The sequence below is a fragment of the Polyodon spathula genome, chromosome 18, assembly GCF_017654505.1.
Source record: "Polyodon spathula isolate WHYD16114869_AA chromosome 18, ASM1765450v1, whole genome shotgun sequence".
In the NCBI taxonomy this organism is placed as follows: domain Eukaryota; kingdom Metazoa; phylum Chordata; class Actinopteri; order Acipenseriformes; family Polyodontidae; genus Polyodon; species Polyodon spathula.
Window position 1 is genome coordinate 34,797,314 of NC_054551.1, and position 23,076 is coordinate 34,820,389.

Below are 23,076 nucleotides of genomic sequence, written 5' to 3' on the forward strand. Positions count from 1 at the left end.
GCTTGTAAGATGAATAAGAGTGAATCTAATAAAGGCTGTCCTCCTTGATTCTCATATAGATGCAGCGGTGAATGGCTTTTTAATTTTTTATTATTAATCCCTGGTGTTTTTGCAACAGTTGCCATCCAGTTCACAATCCAAGGCTGCAATGCATTTGTATTTCATATACAAATATTAAACAGTATATTGCCATTGTATATTAATGGTCATTCTACAGAGTTTGCTATAACTGTACTGCTGTACTATTTAAAAAAATAAATACTGCATTAAAACCTTGTGGTTCTTTAACACTTATCTTAATAGGCAGTGATACATTATCCCAAACAAACTGTTTAGTAATAAATGCAGTATTTGTGTGCATATATATACATACAGAGTCAGACATGCCTGTGTGTACCTTTTATACTGACTCCTGTAAATGTGTGTACCTATGCTTATATATTAATTACAAGTGTGGGTATATTTGTATATGTAAGTATGTTGATTCTCAATGGAGAAGTGGCTGCTTTACAGCGTGTATTGGGAACGGTGTGGGACTGGGGTCCAGTTCACAGCCCAGCAGCTGCTTCTGATCTGCACTGACTCAGACTGCCTCATTACCATCCTGCACCCTCCCCTCTATCCAGGGCTGCGATACCCTGGGTGTGTTTGTTCAGCATCTTCTGGTTAATCCTATTAAGGGAATCCTCCGCTGTGTCCACTGCTGCTGTCTCTGAGGAATCCTTTTCCAGACCTTGAGTGTGTGTGTGTGTGTGTGTGTGTGTGTGTGTGTGTGTGTGTGTGGCTGTGTCAGCGAGCCCTCCACCTGGCATGGTCATGAGGACCACAGCACCCTGCTAAACCAGAGGGGAGGGGGGGGTTACTAGCTCCACCTCAAACTGCACAGGTCACCGGGAGCAGGGAAGGGGTCAAACTCCACTGAGCCAAAGGTAAGAACACTGCATATGTTGTCCCAAGCCTTGGTGCTCGCATAGAATGAGTCGGAGGGGAATGCATTCAGCGTTTTTATGCAACTTCAACCCTATATGTGTGGGATTAGACTAGATACTGTAGCTGTCCCTGTGTGGAGCCGGCGAATGCTTTGACCCGCAACGGTGGCGCCCCCTGCTAATAGTGTCCTTTGAGCTGGGAAGTGCATTTTGAAGTAATAAGTGGGATCTTGGATGGTGATTGGTAGAGAGCTGCAGTGTGTTCAGAAGGAGCTGCTGGGGACAGTCCTCGGAAGAGCTTGGTAGCAGAGCACTCTGCAGCAATGTGTTTCTGTACCCACTCTACCGCGGGCTTGCTGAAGTGTTGCCTTGTATTACCTTGCTCTGGATAGTTAGTCAGGTGAGCATGCCTTCACAGGCATGCCAAGTGTTGGTCTGTGCCTTGTCTTCACGCTGTCTTCATCATTTAACCCCTTACCCATGTATTATACTGTAAATGATCATAGATATTTGAGAATGGCACATGCAGGGAGCAAAACTGTACCATATTGTGTAATTATAAAATAAAGATTTTCTATGAATGCCTTGGACTCTTATTTGTTTGCATGTACTGTGCGGGGTGTCCCAATGGAAGTGCTGTATTCTTACACGGTGTTGGACACTCAAGTCCTCTGGTAGAATAATTGCAATGTTAACTCTTTCTCCTGCACACTAGAATGGTGGCAATATTAACTCTGTCCCGTACAGAGTTCAGCTGAGCGCTTCTTCTTCTTTTAAGGGGGATAATTTGTGCATCCTCTTTTTAAAGGAACAAAACATCAACTATCACTATGATATGTAATAAACAGTAGCATAACATGAGTGCTAACTGCTAGTTCAGTAATTTTATAAAGAAGAAAATGTTTTGCAATGTAATAGAAGACTGTTCCAGAAATGCCCAGCAGAGGGCAGCAGCCTCTAAAGCCTGGCCCAGTGGCCCTTCATTAACAAGACTCCGTCCGGTAGATTTGTTTAGCGCTAGTTGTTTGTGCTTGTCTAGATCAGAGGTACTAATTGCTTTTTTTTCTGCGCAGGGTGTGGTTTTCTGTATTTTGTTGCAAAAGAGAGCACTGAAATCCACTTCGGTGTTATCTGATTGGAGCTAAATTGTAACATCAAACAGTAACCCCTACATGAAATATATATGAAAGAGCCGTGTTCAGAGAATGAGGCATATGTCTCCCGCACAGTCACACCGTGGTGTTGGGCGGTGAAGTACGGGATCGCCCCCTGCTGGGTGGATAAAGGCTTTAGAATCAAGGTTTTCTAAATATAGGCGGTGCAGCAGTGGGGTTTGCCTTCTGGTTGAGGGACCATCTGGATCTCGCTTCACAAAACCATTTGCAGTTTCTACTCAAGTGGGGTGGATGCCATGTAGTCTGAGTAATGAGATTAGTGAAAGCGCAGCTTGTCTTACACCCGCACGAGAGGCAGATCCAGGTAACTGCTGTGATAAAGAATTGCAATCATCTTTTGCTGAAAACCCCGCTCACGTTCTTTTGTGATCATACAAAGCGCATTGCTAAAATCGTTTGTCTGTCTTCTGTAGGCGGAGGAGTGTTTTTAAAGGTCTGGGTGAACAGATCGGTTGAGTTATGAATAATGATATCTGCAATGATAAAGTTGTCAATTGATTCAGTAATATCCCAAGCCGATGCTGTAATCGGTTTCTGTAATTATGCTTATTGCATGTTGAACTTTTTTTTTTTTTTTTTTTTACTCCCGTGTAACTCAAATCCCCTTTTTCAGCCCAGCTTAAGAGTGTGAAAAACCCAGCCTAGTGTTTCAAATGGATTCACAACAGCTGAGCAGAGCGACCCACAGACAGACAGCAGCACGTTTCCCTTGGAGTTTATTAGAGGCCTCTCGTGAAATACAGCTCTTGCTGATTTTGCGGTGCTTCTGGGGTCCAATGAACTCCAAGCCGGTTGCACAGTATACTTATTGAACTGGGATGAGCTCCAGCACAGAGGGGATGTAGACGCCCATTTATCTGATCCTGAATGCAGTTAAGTGGGGTGGGTCCAGGCTCGATACCGGCTCCCCAGCCTGTTCGTTTTCATTAAGTGCGTTTCTGCAGAGGGCGCAGACTCTGAACGCCGGGAGTGCGTGATGCCCTCCTCGAGTTTGGTGAAAAGGGGGTCGTGTCCAGGCTCTTTTTCTGTACAGTGACTAAGCGGTTCCTCTGTGCTGCAGGAGCCATCCTGGCCTTCGCGTCTTGAGGTTGTTTTTTTTTTTTGCAGTCATTGCTTAATTAGGGCCGAGGCTGTTACTGAGAGAGACTCGCCTGCCAGCTCTCACAAACATCTCCAGAAACTGTGGCTGGTGTATGTTACATTGGAGGTGCGGGAACACAGTTTAAAAAAAAAAATAAAAAATTTCACACTTTATGTTTAGCACGTATTTATCATGTATCACCAGCTTTTTTGTTTTATTGTGATGGCGGGTGACTGGGAAAATGATTCTTAAAAAAAAAAAAACACTTTGCTACAAACTTTGAGTATTTAAAACAAACAAAAGAAAGTCGCTGTGGTAAAACCTGATTCCACATGTGTTAAACTGGTTTGAGTGGCTCAATGATTAGAGAACTGGGCTACAGCGTCTTGAAGCCACAGCACTTATGCAGAGCTGGGAAGAGGGGCTTCTACTTCAGAACATTTTAAAACCCATTTTAATGGATGTTTATTAGATGTTTATTGGCTTTTCCATTAGTTTAAACAAAGCAGCGCTGCTATTGTCACCAGGATAACAATATAAGTCGGGGAAATCTTTATCCTGAATAAACACCTTGATAAATATTTCAAGCAAGCAAGTAATTGATGCTGGAACCAGTTTGAGAATGCAATTAATGCAGAGCGCTCTGCAAGCTGGAGGTGGGCTGTGACGGGTGATAAGTGTGTTTTATTTAGCAGAGTCGTGTGTTTTAAATCAGTTTACAAAAATACCTCCCTCGAGAGGCGCTGAATGATGAATGGTATGGCAAGCTGCATGCAACGCTTCAGTGCACTCTGAGTAATACATTAGTATGCACTAAGTGTAGGTGGTATGAACAAAATGCCTGGCTTAATCTGGTCATACTCACTGTGCGCCTCTGGGGGCTGAACATTCAAGAGAAAACACATTGAAAAATGCAATAGTAATACTGTTATACTAGCAGTATATTACCAAAGAAACCAGAGCAAACCATAGCAGACGACCAGCAACACAATGGTTTAGAAACAAGTGTTTTGAACCGTGGTCTTGATAATAACTTAAGTTTTAATAGGAGCTTGATCAGCCCCTGTGCACAGGTAACAAGTTCAGGGGTGTATTATTATACTCCTAGCAAAGCAACGATTGGATCAAACTGACAAGCAAGGGGAGCCTTATTTCCATCCCTGATGTGGAATGGAGAGCCAGTGTGTCTGCGTTCATACTGTTGTGAAACCCTTGGTATATCCAAAAACACATCGTGGTACCATTCTACCAATTACTCACACCATTACTGCAGCGTCCCTCGTGCTGCTATTAGCATAGTGCAGAGCTATTGAATCACATAGCACGGGAAAGAAAGCTGAAGTTACAGTCTCAAAACAATTCCACATTGCTGGCGCTTGTGTACCTCATGGGCACCCAGCAGTTGCTGTAGCCAGTGCACAAAGGGGCAATCCCATTCCTATGTGCAGGGGTGTCAGCACAGAGATACACCCCTCTGCTGTTCCACGCTAAGCTGTTTGCACGAGGACTGCATTCTAGCTGGTTTGTGTTCATTTCAACCTTCCATTCATGCAGAGGGACACATTCTTCTTGGAAAAGAATGTGCCTTCAAATCAAAAACAAATAAAAAAAAAAGAATGCAGCACAATGCTTTTACATTATATGAATAAGCTTTTTTTTTGCATTGTTGACCTTGAAATGAAGGAACATGATCATAGTCAAATAGTCATTTGCACCAAATTGCACTTCCTTTTTTCTGATGATGTGTGCTCTTTCATGCTGCATGGTTGTCGGGCATCACTTGCTCCAGTACTGGGTCTAAAGAGTTGTATTCCTTGTAGCTACATATGCTGTTGATTAGCTATGCACTGCCTTGAACTTCATTGATACTGGAAGTCTCTTTAATGGCTCTAACTGTATTGTGTGGAACAGGGAGAATTATTGGAGCATCAGACACCTCTGATCAATACTTCTGCAAGCCAAAGCAAGATCTACCATCTTTAAACACATCAGCAGAGATTATCAAGCACGTGTATGTCTTCAACAAAAAGATGTTCTCTCCCGCATCGTTCCTCGCTGCCCTTTGTGACACGAGTATTGTGCTGTAATGTAAGCCTGTCACAGTGCCACAGCTGCTGAGTGTCTGTGTGCATCAACGCATTGCTCAGTTTCATTATCACCATGCACATGTTCGAGAGAGGCAAGACGTTTCTCACTTGTAAAAATAACCCTGGGAAACGAAGGTCTCGACTGTTTAAAGGACTAATCACTAGAGACTTGTTCAAGAAAATCAGATGTGCTGCAGCAATAGCTATAGTTACCCCTGTTATAAATGACATCAGTAGAAAACCAGACCAATCACAGCTAAGGATTCTGCTAAGATTCTTATTCTGTGTACTGGTGTAATCTGCTGAAAATACTGCAGCAGAACATTTTTTTAACATGAAGCCTACACATCTGCTCTTCATCAATACTCACTGACTGCTGTTTTGTTTTTAATCAGTAATGCACAGCACAAAACAAACTGTAACCAAATGAAAGGACAATGCTGAACACAGTAAAATGTATGCAATTCAAGTTAAAGGGATATTTTATATGATCTACTTTTCCCAAATGTGTCCTTTCTCTTCTGTTTAATACCTTTTGTTTGTGTTCTGAAATCATTATGTGGCATGCTTACTAACGATTCCTGCAAATGCTGCTTCTGAAAAGACTCCTGAAGATTGATTCTGGGGTCCCTAATAACGCTGTGCTGTGCACCGAGACCTGTTAATAAAGCCTGTGCAGCACGGATATCCTTCTCCAATACTGAGGAGTCTTTTAAGGAGCAATAGTTGCAGGATGAGTTATAATAGTTATAGTAACCATGGCAAATAATGATCTAAATGCAACAGGACATTAAGCAGACGAGAATCAAATCTCACAGAAACGTGCCCTTTAATGAATACTTCACTGGTGCCAGAGTGCATTACACAGATACTTTTTAAGAAAATGTGCTTGATAAAAGATTTAGGATGCTCAACTCTACAGCTGTGCAATATCACAACCAGCTTACATGCGGATTGAGGATTGAGGACAAGGAAGAACGTAGGAAAGGCCCGACTGGTGTATTTGAGATTAGTCACATTTTTAGCTGAGAGCGTTAATCATTTATTTGCATTGGCAGTTAGAAATTAATTAAGTTTTGATAGTACAGGGTCATATTGTTTTTTCAGACACACTGTTGATGAATCATTCTCTATTTCAAGACACACACACCCCCGCCCCCCCACACACACACCCACAAGCCAGTATACCCCAATTTCTATTTAAACCAGATGTAGCCACTTGTACAGATGCTAGCGGGTTTCTATAGTACATTTCGTATAGCACTTTGTTATTCTTTGTAGTTTCATTTTTCTTTTACTTTTACCATACTGGTCAAAATAAACACACGTTGGCACGTTTTTTTTTTTTTTAACTCTTGCTTCATTTTATAAACATATTGCATGCATGCACTTCTTTTAGTAAAGCACTGCAACATGAACAAAATGCTCAGCCTTTTCTTGGCTGGTGCCTGTTGAGTTGTATAAAAAGGCTCCTGTGTAGAGAATCCTGGCACAGTTCATACAATCAGCACCATGGACAGTTCCACTGTGCTACTCGGCTTATAAAATAGAATGTAACAAAGCAAGCTTTAACAGGGCTGTACACGGGAAACACTCTGTCTATTATAAACATATATTAAGGGCTGAAGGTTAAGATAGGTACCGTGCTTCACTCCAGAGCTCTGCATAGTGTAAATGTTACCCAAAAGAAAAATCCAGACTATATTAATTTAAATCCAAGTACAGCAGTATTCCCCAATTGCATCTCCAAGCATTAACATCAAAATCCATAACGGGTCTCACAAGCCGCATGTTATTAACCAATTCCTGCCCTTGAAGAAGCAGCTCAACCAAGAAACGATGCACACAGGGAAACAGTAAAACGCGACGCACCCAATAAAACAACAACTGGGCAATCAATATCAAGATCAGGATCAACCGAGTCTATCACGAAAACAAAGTACAAACAACACTAAAAACAAATATCAATATCAAGATCAGGATCAACCGAGTCTTTCACGAAAACAAAGTACAAACAACACTAAAAACAAATATCAAGATCAAGATCAGGATCAACCGAGTCTTTCACGAAAACAAAGTACAAACAACACTAAAAACAAATATCAAGATCAAGATCAGGATCAACCGAGTCTTTCACGAAAACAAAGTACAAACAACACTAAAAACAAATATCAAGATCAAGATCAGGATCAACCGAGTCTTTCACTAAAACAAAGTACAAACAACACTAAAAACAAATATCAAGATCAAGATCAGGATCAACCGAGTCTTTCACGAAAACAAAGTACAAACAACACTAAAAACAAATATCAAGATCAAGATCAGGATCAACCGAGTCTTTCACGAAAACAAAGTACAAACAACACTAAAAACAAATATCAAGATCAAGATCAGGATCAACCGAGTCTTTCACGAAAACAAAGTACAAACAACACTAAAAACAAATATCAAGATCAAGATCAGGATCAACCGAGTCTTTCACGAAAACAAAGTACAAACAACACTAAAAACAAATATCAAGATCAAGATCAGGATCAACCGAGTCTTTCACTAAAACAAAGTACAAACAACACTAAAAAGGAATCTGTGTGCATCAATACCCAGCGCCGCGTGTGACAAGCTGCATAGCACACAGAGCCACCCCAAGACACCACCTCTTGTGTTTTATTGATCCATCAGTTAGCTGAATCCAGCTGCAGGTCGATTTTGATCAATACTTGCCCTTTTTCCCCCATATCAGACTAGTAATGTACCATAGGAAAGAAATAATGACATCTGTTTCTTCATTTTGTTTAGTTTTTTTAAAGGCCAACTTGGTTTGCACCTCACTATCGAACTACAGTAGTCCAAGTACTGTAAACACTTCTCCACCTACCAAACCCCAACCCGTTACCCTTCCCTTATCCCAAACATGCAGCCTGAAACCTGAATCCTGTGCGGGCAGCAACACACGTCAGTACAGCTTTAACAGGACTGCCTTTCCCTCCTGTCTCGTCTTGCCAGTCGGCCAAATGCGCATCACTACTGTCTCGAAATGAACTGCATTGGTGTTACTGGATAGATGCGTGAGTATCTATCTTTGCTGTTGCTTGGTTTTGCTTTTCAAATCCTCCTGTTTGAAGGTAAACGGTCCTATTTGGGAGGAATGACCACCATCGGGGGCCCTCTCTTGGGCCTCCACATGAGCACTTGTGCGTCGTTGGCGTTGGGTTTGACCAGGGCATTGGCAGGGATCGCTTCCATCCTGGTGAGCACTCTGGGCTGCTCCTGCTGCGCTTGCCCCGCCAGCCTCGCACGCTGTCCCAGGGGCTGGTAGGGGTCCACCTCGATGTCCACTCGCATCCTCCACTTGATGGTTTGCAGCAGGATCTTCTCCTTGGTGGCGGTGTTGAGAGCCACCAGCCAGGTGGTGAAGCTCTGGTCCCGTTTGATGCGGGTCAGCATGGGCAGGTTGCTGTCGCTGACCGGCACGGCCCAGGTCACGCTGGGGTAGAAGTTGTCGTTCATGCTGACGGTGAAGCGGGAGACCTTGCTGGTGGGGCCGACCAGCGTCACCGTCTCCGTGGTGTTGCCGTACCAAGGGTAGCTGACGCCGTCTGAGTCGCTGATGGCTTTCACCCTGCCTTCACGCAGGTCGGGCAGTTCCCAGCTGGACCTGCAGAGGGAGACAGAGAGGACAATTCGAGTAGGGGGCAAAACTGCATCGACCCTGCTCCTGCGTGACAGGCATTTGGAACGACTTGTCTTAAAGGCGTGATTGTATCATTAAGTGTAAACTGCAAAACAGATTCACTGCCTAATAAACAAAAAGGAGTCACCCTTTTCAATATGCCATTGCTTTATGGATGGTTCTGAATTTACACAGAAACTGTTTTGTGTCTGCATGGAGTTTGCTTTTTTTCCAATGATAGCAGATTTACACAGAATGAGTTTAGTGGGTTGATTAAACTGTGACAGGTCCTTGGGGATCTGGTACTTTCCTTACATATTTCTCTCTGAACCTCGACCTGTAAAATCTCCTCATTGTAGTTAGTAGCAGCAGTAGTAGGGCATGTTCAGTAACACTGGTAAGCAGTCTCCAGCAGGAGTACCCCAGGCTGCCTCACTAGCTGTAATCCACACACCCCGGGGAGTTCTAGAGAGGATTGAGAGCTGTAGGACCAGAAAACCTCTCCTTAGCGTCAAAGTGGAAATAAAGGATTCTCAAAACTATTTGCTCCAAAATGAATAATAAACAGCTTTAGCCTATGCACAAGACCCTGCAATAAATGTCTGAGTTATTTATTTCTAGTTTGGGTGTGTTTTGATGATTGGAGTAAATATCTCTGAGAGTCTGGCAAACCAGATTATCTAAATCATTATGATAATGAGCGGGGAAATCCTTTACCCTTCTGTGGCAGGCTGGCGAGTGGATAGAGGCCCAGAGACAGACTGCAGTTCAAAAAAAAATAACTATTTTATTATAAATAAACAAAAATAAAGTGCACAAGGGCAAAATAACAGATACTCAAACACAAATAAAGCAAAAACAAAACTCACAAAAATAAAGTTTCCAGGCTGGGCAATGCCTTCACTGGATTTAGAAAATTCAAAAACCACAAAAACAAACACCAACCTGCTTCCTCAGCTCCCTCTCTCCCAAATGAGAAGCTGAGGCCTCCTTTTATATCAGGTGGCTGGGCGCTGATTGATCGTTAATCAACCTAATCAACTAATCAACCCCAGCCACCTGAACATAATAAACCCAGGCAGGCAGGGGAAGTTAACCCCATCCCTGCCAATTTAAAAGGGCAGAGCTTTGCTCTGCCACACACCTCCCCCCATGTACAACGTACACCGGCCGCAATCGGCCAACTCCCCCCCCCCCCCCCCCCCCCCAAGAGTCCAATTATGTCCCTTGGGTGGGCTGTTATGGTGGGTGGTGGTGGGCGGGGTTGATGTCGGAGCCCCCAAGCCTTCTTTGGTTGAGGGGGCCCCGAATGTCCAAGGTAGCATGGCGACGGCGGCCCGGCTCCCTCTGGTGGCGGAGGCGGCGACGGCGGCCCGGCTCCCTCTGGTGGCGGAGGCGGCGGCGACGGCGGCCCGGCTCCCTCTGGTGGCGGAGGCGGCGGCGGCGGCCCGGCTCCCTCTGGTGGCGGAGGCGGCGGCGACGGCGGCCCGGCTCCCTCTGGTGGCGGAGGCGGCGGCGGCGGCCCGGCTCCCTCTGGTGGCGGAGGCGGCGGCGGCGGCCCGGCTCCCTCTGGTGGCGGAGGCGGCGGCGGCGGCCCGGCTCCCTCTGGTGGCGGAGGCGGCGGCGGGCGGCCCGGCTCCCTCTGGTGGCGGAGGCGGCGACGGCGGCCCGGCTCCCTCTGGTGGCGGAGGCGGAGGCGGCGGCCCGGCTCCCTCTGGTGGCGGAGGCGGAGGCGGCGGCCCGGCTCCCTCTGGTGGCGGAGGCGGCGAGGCGGCGGCCCGGCTCCCTCTGGTGGCGGAGGCGGAGGCGGCGGCCCAGGCGGCCCGGCTCCCTCTGGCTCTGAGAGCGGCGGCGGCTCCTCCCTCTCGGGCTCTGAGGAGCGACGGCAGATCCTCCTCCCTCTCTGGCTCTGGGAGCGACGGAGGCTCCTCCTCCCTCTCTGGCTCTGGGAGCGACAGCAGATCCTCCTCCCTCTCTGGCTCTGGGAGCGACAGCAGATCCTCCTCCCTCTCTCTCTCTGGGAGCGACGGCAGATCCTCCTCCCTCTCTGGCTCTGGGAACGACGGCCGATCCTCCTCCCTCTCTGGCTCTGGGAACGACGGCAGATCCTCCTCCCTCTCTGGCTCTGGGAGCGACGGCAGCTCCTCACCCCTCTCTGGCTCTGGGAGCGACGGCAGATCCTCACCCCTCTCTGGCTCTGGGAGCGACGGCTGCTCCTCACCCCTCTCTGGCTCTGGGAGCGACGGCAGCTCCTCACCCCTCTCTGGCTCTGGGAGCGACGGCAGATCCTCCTCCCTCTCTGGCTCTGGGAGCGACGGCAGATCCTCCTCCCTCTCTGGCTCTGGGAGCGACAGCAGATCCTCCTCCCTCTCTGGCTCTGGGAGCGACAGCAGATCCTCCTCCCTCTCTGGCTCTGGGAGCGACGGCAGATCCTCCTCCCTCTCTGGCTCTGGGAGCGACGGCAGATCCTCCTCCCTCTCTGGCTCTGGGAGCGACAGCAGATCCTCCTCCCTCTCTGGCTCTGGGAGCGACGGATCCTCCCCCCTCTCTGGCTCCTCGGCAGCTCCTCTCTCTCTGGCTCTGGGAGCGACGGCAGCTCCTCACCCCTCTCTGGCTCTGGGAGCGACGGCAGGCTCCTCCTCCCTCTCTGGCTCTGGGGACGACGGAGGCTCCTCACCCCTCTCTGGCTCTGGGGACGACGGCGGCTCCTCACCCCTCTCTGGCTCTGGGGACGACGGCAGCTCCTCACCCCTCTCTGGCTCTGGGAGCGACGGCAGCTCCTCCTCCCTCTCTGGCTCCCGGGAAGGCGGCTCACCCCTCTCTGGCTCTCGGGAAGGCGGCTCACCTCTCTTTATTGGAGTGACCGGGGGATCTCCCATGTCTACCGCCAGGTAATTAACCACCATGAGGGCAACCTCTGGGAAGGATGCCGGGTGGTGTTGTTCCTCCCACTGTTCCCACCTCTCCCCATCTCGACGCCACAGCGTGTTGATAACTATGGGGAGATCGTGGACGAGGTCTGCCTCAGGGTGCATCAACCAGTCCCAGATCTCCTGGGACGGTGGTGAAGGTGGTGGTGCTAGAGGTAGTGGGGTGGCCCCTGATGCCCGGGGTGAACAAGGCACCTCTTCCTGGGCCTGGTTGTAGGGGCATCCTGCCCAGTTGTGGCCGTCCTCCTCACACCGGCCACACCAGTTTGCCGGTGGCACGTCTGGGCAGGACCGCCAACGATGGTCCTCCTTCCCGCACCAGGAACACCAGGGGAAGAGGCTGGCCGGGTCCTCCAGCGGTGGCTGCAGCAGCTTACATTTCTTCAGCTGCTTTTTTCCTGCCTTTGCCGCTGTCTGCTCTTCTTTCCCATTTTTTTTTTTTCCCAAAAAAAAAAAAATAAATAAATACTGCTCTGAGCCTCTAGGTGGCGCTATCCCACTTCTGACACCAAATGTGGCAGGCTGGCGAGTGGATAGAGGCCCAGAGACAGACTGCAGTTCAAAAAAAAATAACTATTTTATTATAAATAAACAAAAATAAAGTGCACAAGGGCAAAATAACAGATACTCAAACACAAATAAAGCAAAAACAAAACTCACAAAAATAAAGTTTCCAGGCTGGGCAATGCCTTCACTGGATTTAGAAAATTCAAAAAACCACAAAACAAACACCAACCTGCTTCCTCAGCTCCCTCCCTCCCAAATGAGAAGCAGAGGCCTCCTTTTATATCAGGTGGCTGGGCGCTGATTGATCGTTAATCAACCTAATCAACTAATCAACCCCAGCCACCTGAACATAATAAACCCAGGCAGGCAGGGGAAGTTAACCCCATCCCTGCCAATTTAAAAGGGCAGAGCTTTGCTCTGCCACACCCTATCATCTAATATCAGTTTTATTACCCTTCTATCATCTAATATCAGTTTTATTACCCTTCTATCATCTAATATCAGTTTTATTGTTTTTCTAAACCTCATGTAGTTAGATTTTGATCAGATACAATAGCAGATATTCTGTTTCATAGTTTGAATAACTTCTTGAAACTTTTTAAAATTACTGCAGGGACCATATGTGAAAATGATTCACAGTACATTTTCAATTTGAGAAGTGAAAACCGCTGGTCTCCTGACACTACTGTGAAAGCAGTAACACCTAATTGAACTCAAACTGCAACACTAACAATCTGGCTGCTGACAATGACTGCATTACAGATTATTAAAAGCACTGAAACAATGTTTTAATGTATTTCACATCAGCATTCAAAGCTTGCATTCACAGCCAGTCTACAGAGAGGTTTGAGGCAGTTCAGTGCATTGGTGGCTAGAGGTGAAAACAATAACTCTTTAACAATCTTACACCTGACTGCTGGGTTTGGGAGGTGTTGCAATAAGCTTTGTTTTCTGTATAACCTTTACTTTGTAAATAGCTCCGACAGAGCCTATAAAAGTCAGATCTAGAGGTTAGTTCACTGAATTCCTTACAACCAAAAGCAACGTTCTAATTTGTCCAGACATGGTAAATATTACTTTAGTTCTGTATTAGGCTATCAACTTACAATATGTTTTATAAGTTGTCGCAATTTTACATATATCGGTTCAGACTGATTAATATTAATTGTTGGTAAAAGGGACATGACCTCACACTGAGTGATGGCCCACTTCTTTTTGGTATACTTATATATTGTTGTTATCTCAGGACAATGTTATGACTGCAATGTGGTATGTCACTTTGTGATAGAACATCATTTGAGGCATGTTGAATTGCTGTTTACCATACTTTTAGTTCTATGTGATGCATATCAGTTTGAATAAAAAAATACATCTATCAAAATGGAATCATTATTACAGAGCATGAAAACAAATTCTCATACTAATACAAATCCAGCAGCATGACTGTGATCGATATTGCTCTGACTTCAGCGATAATGGCATCCAATTGCTCATCGAAGTGCCACCAAGCGTTATTTTAATGTTTGACATCATCAGACCACATAGATTATGCCCATCATGCAGACAGTTATATTCTACGGCTGAGGTCATACAGGGACACTGGAATACACTGCAGCATATACTTCTCTGTGCTAAGAAATGGAAACTCAGTCATGCCTAAGGAAATAACTGAGCTACGCACGAGGCAAGAATGCTCCTAGGTGTTCTGAATAGAACCATATGTTGCCTGTGTGGAATGCCAGCGTTCTGTATGGAACACACCAAGGGCAAGATGTATCATGTTTGAGACAACAAATTTAAGAGTTTGAAATAAAACCTGGTATTCAGCACACTTTCCTCAGCGGTAGGTTAAATAAAGCCTAAAAACCAAGCATGAATGCCAAACTTGATTTAGTTCATCAAAATAGACTTTCCATAACCCTAGAGTTATGCCTTTGTATACAAGAGTCCTATATGCAAGGATTCATACTAGACGCCAATATATGGCAGCCAACTTGGCTTGGCACATAATATCCCAACTAAAACAAACACACAGTGAGTCAGCACAATAATTGCTATGTTGTCTGTAGAAAGATACCGTGTTGGCATGTCTTTTGGCAGCAGGAGTTAAGCTCAAGGGATAATGGGGCTAATTCGTGCTCGAGAGCTTCTCACATAAAGAAGTCTGTTATTAGTGTGCAATAAGAACACAGAGTGTCTGCTATTGTCTGCTCTGAAACTCTCAGAAAGAGTCAGGGAGGGTGCAATGGTCTGTAGCCTGTCTGAAAGGGCTTCCTGCAGCCTGCGAGTTTCCAAGGTGACGAATCCAACTCCTCAATCAAGTTATCTAGTTAATGAGGCTTAATTACTTTATTTGAACCACCTGTGCCAGCCTTTCTATCGAAATGAAAACTAACCAGGGGGGTGTTTGCCTAACACTGCAGATCACACCTATGTGCACTCGCAAATGATTTACCACATGGATCTATAATGGGAGCAAGCGGGTGGGTTTGGTAGCAAAAGCTGGACCCGCGCCTGTTTCTGCCCCCTGCACTGCAGAGCTGTGTGTACGTTTTCAGTGAAAGTGCAGTAAGTTGATAACAATGGAGTTTAGTGAGACTGCAGGCTGCCCAGTAACTTGAGCTGCAATATTGAGATACACACTGATCCTCGATTCCTTGTGTTAGTGCACTATTGTTATTTCCTTCTAACACCTGTGTGTTACCATGCTTTCACTTTATTAGGATTTGTACTATGGTACACTTTTAGAAGGGCAGGGCTCTCTCACTATACCTCTGTAGAGGAACAGCAGTTCATACATAGCATCACAGAAAAGGGTAATAATGCTGGTTATAGAGGCTGATGCCTGTGCTTTCAGCTCAACTGAAGGGCTCTGCAACAGCAGATGAGTGACGCTTGTTTAGGGCTCATAAAAACAGAGCTTGGCATATTCTTTTTAAACCTGGTATTGTTGTTCTACATTGTGGCACAGAACACATTCTGGGTGAATGTGCGAGAGCTAGGAAGCAGCACAATATAATGATGACTGCATTTATTCATATACTGCACCTCCAGCCTTTTCTTTCTTTTTTATTTAAAGTGTTTAAGACATCAGTTTGCCATTTTGAACTGCTACTGTGGGGGAAAACAATTTTAATAATATAAAACTAGCAATGCAACTGGGCCTAGCCGCAACTAAGCGGTTTCTTCATAGTTTGGAACAGCTTTAAGGATTTAAAGAAATTAGACTAAGCACCTCCCTTATAAAGACTCCCCATAGTGAAATCATAACAAAGTGTAATAAAGCACAGTGAACTTATGGTAAAGCCATTCACAAGCGTTGTAAAGCACAGAGGTAAAGCATTTCAATAATAATAATAATAACAATAATAATGTTAATGATGCACACAGATTGTTCAGCTGTAGTGCTCACTGAGAACGATGCTGAGGTCACCATTGGGTGCATCGTCCTCTAAGGCAGCACAATTATTAATCCTTACAATCGTTTACTGTGAATATAATTGTTTGTATGATAATAGGTGTGTTCAGGATATCAGCTTTCAGACTTAAAGGACACTGCCCCCCCACCCCCCCCCAAGTTGAGACCCCTGATAGCTGTGAGAGGTCAGTCAAGGTCAGGCAATGAAGACGCAGCTGCAGAGATTGGGGGGGATTCATTTTTTGTATTTTCTCTCTCATCTGTTCTGCAGGGTGGTGTGATGCACTCTTCTCTTTCGGGAGTAGTCAATCAGCTATTCATCTCATTTCTATTAACGTTTTTTCTAGTTTTGAAGACAAAGCAAAAAAAATTTTTAAATCTATTTGTCGGAAGCCGCTCCTGGGACACAACGTTTCGATTTGGAGATGAAGTCATAAGACTGCGTAGCACAGGACGTTGTAATCCTCTTCAGAATCTTTGAAATAAATGTGACACTCTGTAGGAACTGATTCTTCAAACGGGAACTAGTTCAGTCTCTGTGTCACAGGTCATAGGACCTCATCTGAATGTCTCCAGGCAAGCTCAAACCAAGTGCAAAGCCAGGTGAAAGCAGATTTAGAAATAAAAAAAAGATAATAAGCAACAGGACCTAGAGCCACTCGGAATTATTGCAGAAACAATAAACAAGCAACAAGGGATATGCAATAATAAAGAAGCAATTCAAATGACATGTGCTGATTAAGGGGGGTACTGTAATGAAGGAGGACACGAGACAGATGGCCAGTCCCACTGGAGTCTCAGCTCAGGTCACAGCCCCGTGACAGAGAGAGGAGAGCAGCTCTCCCCAGAGCCTGCGTCAGCACAGCAGGAGCTGTGGGACAGGATGACTTCAATCATCTTTTTCTAACTGCAGCACTCCTGGAATCTGCTGAGCTCCAGGCAGCAGTGCATTAAATCCAATATTACAGGGGAGAGAGGAGGCCTAAATAGAACTGAAAATGCAGGAAAAAACAAGTCCTCCAGGGAATAAGACTCGTACCAATAATAATAATGCACTTTCAGATCTAAACCAGTGTAACAGCACATGCAATCTCAACTATCTTTCAGATCTAAACCAGTGCAATAGCACATGCAATCTCAACTATCTTTCAGATCTAAACCAGTGCAATAGCACATGCAATCCAACTATCTTTCAGATCTAAACCAGTGCAATAGCACATGCAATCTCAACTATCTTTCAGATCTAAACCAGTGCAATAGCAAATGCAATCTCAACTATCTTTCAGATCTAAACCAATGCAATAGCACATGCAATCTCAACTATCTTTCAGATCTAAACCAGTGCAATAGCACATGCAAGCTCAACTATCTTTCAGATCTAAACCAGTGCAATAGCACATGCAATCTCAATTATCTTTCAGATCTAAACCAATGCAATAGCACATGCAATCTCAACTATCTTTCAGATCTAAACCAATGCAATAGCACATGCAAGCTCAACTATCTTTCAGATCTAAACCAGTGCAATAGCACATGCAATCTCAACTATCTTTCAGATCTAAACCAGTGCAATAGCACATGCAATCCAACTATCTTTCAGATCTAAACCAGTGCAATAGCACATGCAATCTCAACTATCTTTCAGATCTAAACCAGTGCAATAGCACATGCAATCTCAACTATCTTTCAGATCTAAACCAGTGCAATAGCAAATGCAATCCAACTATCTTTCAGATCTAAACCAGTGCAATAGCACATGCAATCCAACTATCTTTCGGATCTAAACCAATGCAATAGCACATGCAATCTCAACTATCTTTCAGATCTAAACCAATGCAATAGCACATGCAATCTCAACTATCTATCAGATCTAAACCAATGCAATAGCACATGCAATCTCAACTATCTTTCAGATCTAAACCAATGCAATAGCACATTCAATCTCAACTATCTTTCAGATCTAAACCAGTGCAATAGCACATGCAATCCAACTATCTTTCAGATCTAAACCAGTGCAATAGCACATTCAATCTCAACTATCTTTCAGATCTAAACCAGTGCAATAGCACATGCAATCTCAACTATCTTTCAGATCTAAACACATCCTAAATAACTAGAACTGACTGTGAAAGAAATGGCTAGCTATACATCTAGTTCTAGCACTGCTGATTCAATGCACTGCGAGGCTCTGTGAAATAATACCTAGAGGTTACAGGAACACAACCCTTTCATGAATGGTATATTGGAAAGTGAAATGGTACAGCAGTCTGTTATGCTGATTCAAGAAGCTTACAGTCCCTCTGCAGTCACATTATACAGGGAAGTCTGGTAAAGCTCAGGGAAGGATTCAGCAAAGCTAGCGCACACAAGCCAAGGGGCTCGTTACTGTGATCATAGTGGCTGCCCCATCTTGTCCCACATGATCAGGGTGCCTGGGATGAATAATTTGAATGGGTTTTTTGTTTCTTTTTTTGCACATTTTCAATTAATCCATTTTTTTTTTTGGTCCCTTTTGTATGTATGACCATAATTCATTTATTTATTATTCAATTTGTTAAAATTGTTCCCTACATGTTGAAGTTTCATTGTACACTGTCAGATTCAAGCTGGCCATGCTAAAATATTTTTTACAAACAATAAATGTTTTTTTTTTCTTTCTAAAAAGTATGTCTATTTTTCTGTGTTTTTTGTTATCTGTATTGAACAGGGTGAGTTTCAGACTATTTCACGTTTTCACTATAAAGGTTACAGGTATGCCATGTACCTGTAACCTTTACAGTTAAAGAGTTATAGCCACAATTCTAACAACAGCAAAAGACAGGCAGAAATAGCTTAGACCCATAATCCCTCTTTAAATACTAATGGAGTCGAGATTTTGCTAATTGATGTCTAAGCGGCACCTCTCACAGAGTTTTGTTTTTGTGTGCAATGTGCAGCTAGGCTGATCCCAGGACAAATGACAGGTGGAGAGGTTAAAATAATTAGATCTCTTCAGCTTAAAAAAGAAGTGAAAGGGTGACTTGTTTGAAGTCTAGAAAATCATACATACTACAGATAAAGTTAACCCAAGACACGACTTCAAGTTTAGCACAGAGAGAAGAACAAGATGGCATGCATAGATGCTGAGTTATAAATGCATGGAATAGCCTACCAGGTGAAGTAGTAGGATCTAAAACACTGGGGAAAAAGACTCAATTCTGTGCTTTTAAATTAGATGGAAACTTATGGAAACTATAATAAGATCCAAAATGGAAAATTACCTATATGATAACAGGGTCCTGGGAGACAGTCAACATAGTTTTAGGAAAGGGAGATCGTGTCTAACTAACTTGCTTGATTTTTTTGAGGATGCAACATCGATAATGGATAATTGCAAAGCATATGACATGGTTTATTTAGATTTCCAGAAAGCTTTTGACAAAGTCCCGCACATTAGATTCCGGTATTGTAAGCAAACTTGTTAAATTTGCAGACGACACAAAAGTAGGAGGAGTGGCAAACACTGTTGCAGCAGCAAAGGTCATTCAAAATGATCTAGACAAGATTCAGAACTGGGCAGACACATGGCAAATGACATTTAATAGAGAAAAGTGTAAGGTACTGCACGCAGGAAATAAAAATGTACATTATAAATATCATATGGGAGATACTGAAATTGGAGAAGGAATCTATGAAAAAGACCTAGCAGTTTTTGTTGACTCAGAAATGTCTTCATCTAGACAATGTGGGGAAGCTATAAAAAAGACTAACAAGATGCTCGGATACATTGTGAAAAGTGTTGAATTTAAATCAAGGGAAGTAATGTTAAAACTGTACAATGCACTAGTAAGACCTCATCTTGAATATTGTGTGCAGTTCTGGTCACCTCGCTATAAAAAAGATATTGCTGCTCTAGAAAGAGTGCAAAGAAGAGCGACCAGAATTATTCCGGGCTTAAAAGGCATGTCATATGCAGACAGGCTAAAAGAACTGAATCTGTTCAGTCTTGAACAAAGAAGACTACGTGGCGACCTAATTCAAGCATTCAAAATTCTAAAAGGTATTGACAGTGTCGACCCAAGGGACTTTTTCAGCCTGAAAAAAGAAACAAGGACCAGGGGTCACAAATGGAGATTAGATAAAGGGGCATTCATAACAGAAAATAGGAGGCACTTTTTTACACAGAGAATTGTGAGGGTCTGGAATCAACTCCCCAGTAATGTTGTTGAAGCTGACACCCTGGGACCCTTCAAGAAGCTGCTTGATGAGATTTTGGGATCAATAAGCTACTAACAACCAAACGAGCAAGATGGGCTGAATGGCCTCCTCTCGTTTGTAAACTTTCTTATGTTCTTAGATCTGCCCAGTAGGAGATAGTAAGCTCACAAGAGATGAGCCTGGATGGGCTGAAATTCTTAGTTATCAAAAAAATAAAACAAAATCAGCAGACAAGGGATTTACAGATTCCAATCAGAACACATCATTACTCTGAGCTGAGTCAGAATGGTACAGATTCCAATCAGAACACATCATTACTCTGAGCTGGGTCAGAATGGTACAGATTCCAATCAGAACACATCACTACTCTGAGCTGGGTCACAATGGTACAGATTCCAAACAGAACACATCACTACTCTGAGCTGGGTCACAATGGTACAGATTCCAAACAGAACACATCACTACTCTGAGCTGGGTCACAATGGTACAGATTCCAATCAGAACACATCATTACTCTGAGCTGGGTCAGAATGGTACAGATTCCAATCAGAACACATCACTACTCTGAGCTGGGTCACAATGGTACAGATTCCAAACAGAACACATCACTACTCTGAGCTGGGTCAGAATGGTACAGATTCCAATCAGAACACATCACTACTCTGAGCTGGGTCACAATGGTACAGAATCCAATTAGAACACATCACTACTCTGAGCTGGGTCAAGTTTATTTCTGGTCCATCTAGTGAATGAGGGAAAATCCAGACAAAGTGAAAGTGGAACCTCTCTGTGGGAAGCTCTGTTCCAGATCTATGTCCGGTCCTGTACTTTTCTTTCAGGAATGCCCTGTGGTTCTATTCCTGGCTTCTGTGCATGCTCCTTCGTAATTTCCATCTTTAATAAGATCATCTGCAGCTCACTGAAATGATCTGTTTCTATAAAGCTAATATGATAAGGCAGGTCAATCTGTTTCTGCTATTAAAAGGGGAATAGCTTCATATATATTGAAACAGGGAAGGGGTTGTGTATTTTCCTGGCCCATCCCAATCACTTTCCTGCTGAGTGGTGTCAGGGATCCAGGAAATGTAGATGCTAAACAGTTTAATGCCTTGTATGAAGGCAGTGTGCACTTCTGATTAAGGAGTGTGCATTTCGAAGACTGACGCTTCAGCTTTATTGATCTCATAAACATTATAACTTGCTGACTTTACAGTTTACTGGGCATGTTAATACAGCAGTAAAAGGAGCAGCCACACACACACACACGCACATGGACCTGCACACACGCACACAGGCGGACACACACATGGACACACGCACACACACACATACACGCGGACACACGCACATACACACGACATACACACACATGCACACACATGGACACTCTCTGACACAAAGGGATTAGTCAGTTAATCAGATAAACTTGCAGTAGACTGGCTGCCCCTCACATGACTGAGCTATTCTAAAGAACAGGCTTCACTGCAGAGGTCCACCCCAGCTTCCCTGCAGGAATATGCAATAAGAGTAAGCACTGAGGAATGGTCCTGTATCCCTCCAGAGCAGTTTACAGCTTTGAAGACTCCTCACAATGGATCACTGTGTTGGCTGGTCATGTTGGACCTGCAAACCAACTGACAAAGGGATTTCAAATGTGTTGTTCCCTTTATATACATAGATACACACTCTAAATAATAATCTTTACATAGTGGAGAAAACACCTGACTCCATCTTTGCAAGCTGTCAGTGAGGTTACATTAATACAAACACTCAATCAGAAACTGGTTTTCAACACATTTCAACTGTGTTTGCTTAGAGTGGGCATGTGTACATAGATGTACATACACACAATGATGTCACATGATTGTGCACACACACACACACACACACACACACACACACACACACACACACACACACACACATATATATATATATATATATATATATATATAAAGTGGGGAACTGGATGGATATAGGCTGGTATAGACTAGGAGAATTAACTGTCAATAGACATATACCCTAACGTATAGCTTTCATATTCACCCTTAAAAGTTCTATTGGTATGTAGCACTACATGCAGGTAGGCAGGAAGGTATAATAATGTTTTGAGGGGTTTATCTGTCCACAGTATGAGTGCATTAGGTGAAGCTCAGGTTGCACACATCAGCGCTGACAGCGCAGAACTGTCGCTTACAAGGAGTAAAGCAGGGTGCTTACATGCCCACGTCACTGTACGTGTTGTAGAATTCCATCTGGTTGCAGGTTTGGATCCAGCCGACCACCCAAGTTTCGTTCCGGGGGACCGGGGGCATCACCACCCGGCAAGACGCCTTGAAGTACGGGGTCTTGTACCTTAAAACAATCGGGGAGTTCTCCTCGATCACCGTGGGGCACTGATCAATGGTAGCGGACACATCATATACCACGATATTCTCTCTTCTGATCCTCGATTTGCAAGTAATGCTTTGTATGCAACCCATGGTGCGCGTTCATTAATTAATTAATTAATTAATTAATTTAATTAATAATAATAATAATAATAATAATAATAATAATAAATAATATTAAATTTAATAGCAATGTATCGTTATTAACTATATATATATATATATATATATATATATATATATATATATATATATATATATATATTATTAAAAATTCAAATTCAATAAATGCCAATTCAAATTAAACAATGCCAATTTTTAAAACGCGAATTCTGAGCTATTTCAAAGGCAGCCAGCGGCAGCAGCTCAACAGGAGCGATGTTCAGGGGAATCCTTCTCAGGTGCCCACCAGGCTAGGCTGTATTTGTGAAGATCCCCCCATCTTTTAACCATTCACCTGATTATCTCTTATCTTCTGTCCTTTCTCTTGAAATCCACGCGTCCGGCCCCCGGTCTGTGCTCCTTTTTTCTTTTTCCCCCTCGCTGTCATGTCACAAACAGGAGCAGGGAATCAGACGAAGACAGGGCAGCCGCATGTCAGCGGCCAGATCAGAGGAGGAGAAAGGAGGGATGCGCGGCTTTCCCGTCCGAGTCGCAGGGAATGCAGAAGAGCGAAGGGTGAGCCCAGCAGT

At 44.1% G+C, this 23,076-nt stretch overlaps 1 protein-coding gene across 1 annotated transcript; it reads right to left on the reverse strand.

Moving 5' to 3' along the window:
* Window positions 1–2,704: 2,704 nt before the first annotated feature.
* Window positions 2,705–22,497, reverse strand: LOC121330942 (protein FAM78B). The gene is made up of 2 exons (XM_041277939.1): window positions 22,215–22,497; window positions 2,705–8,927 (listed from the first exon to the last, which is right to left on the reverse strand). Exons 1-2 carry the CDS (start codon window positions 22,475–22,477, stop codon window positions 8,405–8,407), a joined length of 786 nt encoding a protein of 261 aa, XP_041133873.1. The 5' UTR covers window positions 22,478–22,497; the 3' UTR covers window positions 2,705–8,404.
* Window positions 22,498–23,076: the final 579 nt, after the last annotated feature.

Bases quoted from the DNA above. Each gene is read 5' to 3' on its own strand.
- LOC121330942 (XM_041277939.1), bottom strand. From the start codon at position 22,477: ATGGGTTGCATACAAAGCATTACTTGCAAATCGAGGATCAGAAGAGAG. The intron at 8,928-22,214 runs GTAAGCACCCTG...CTCCCTCTGCAG, and splicing joins ACGTACAGTGACGTGGGCAT to GTCCAGCTGGGAACTGCCCG.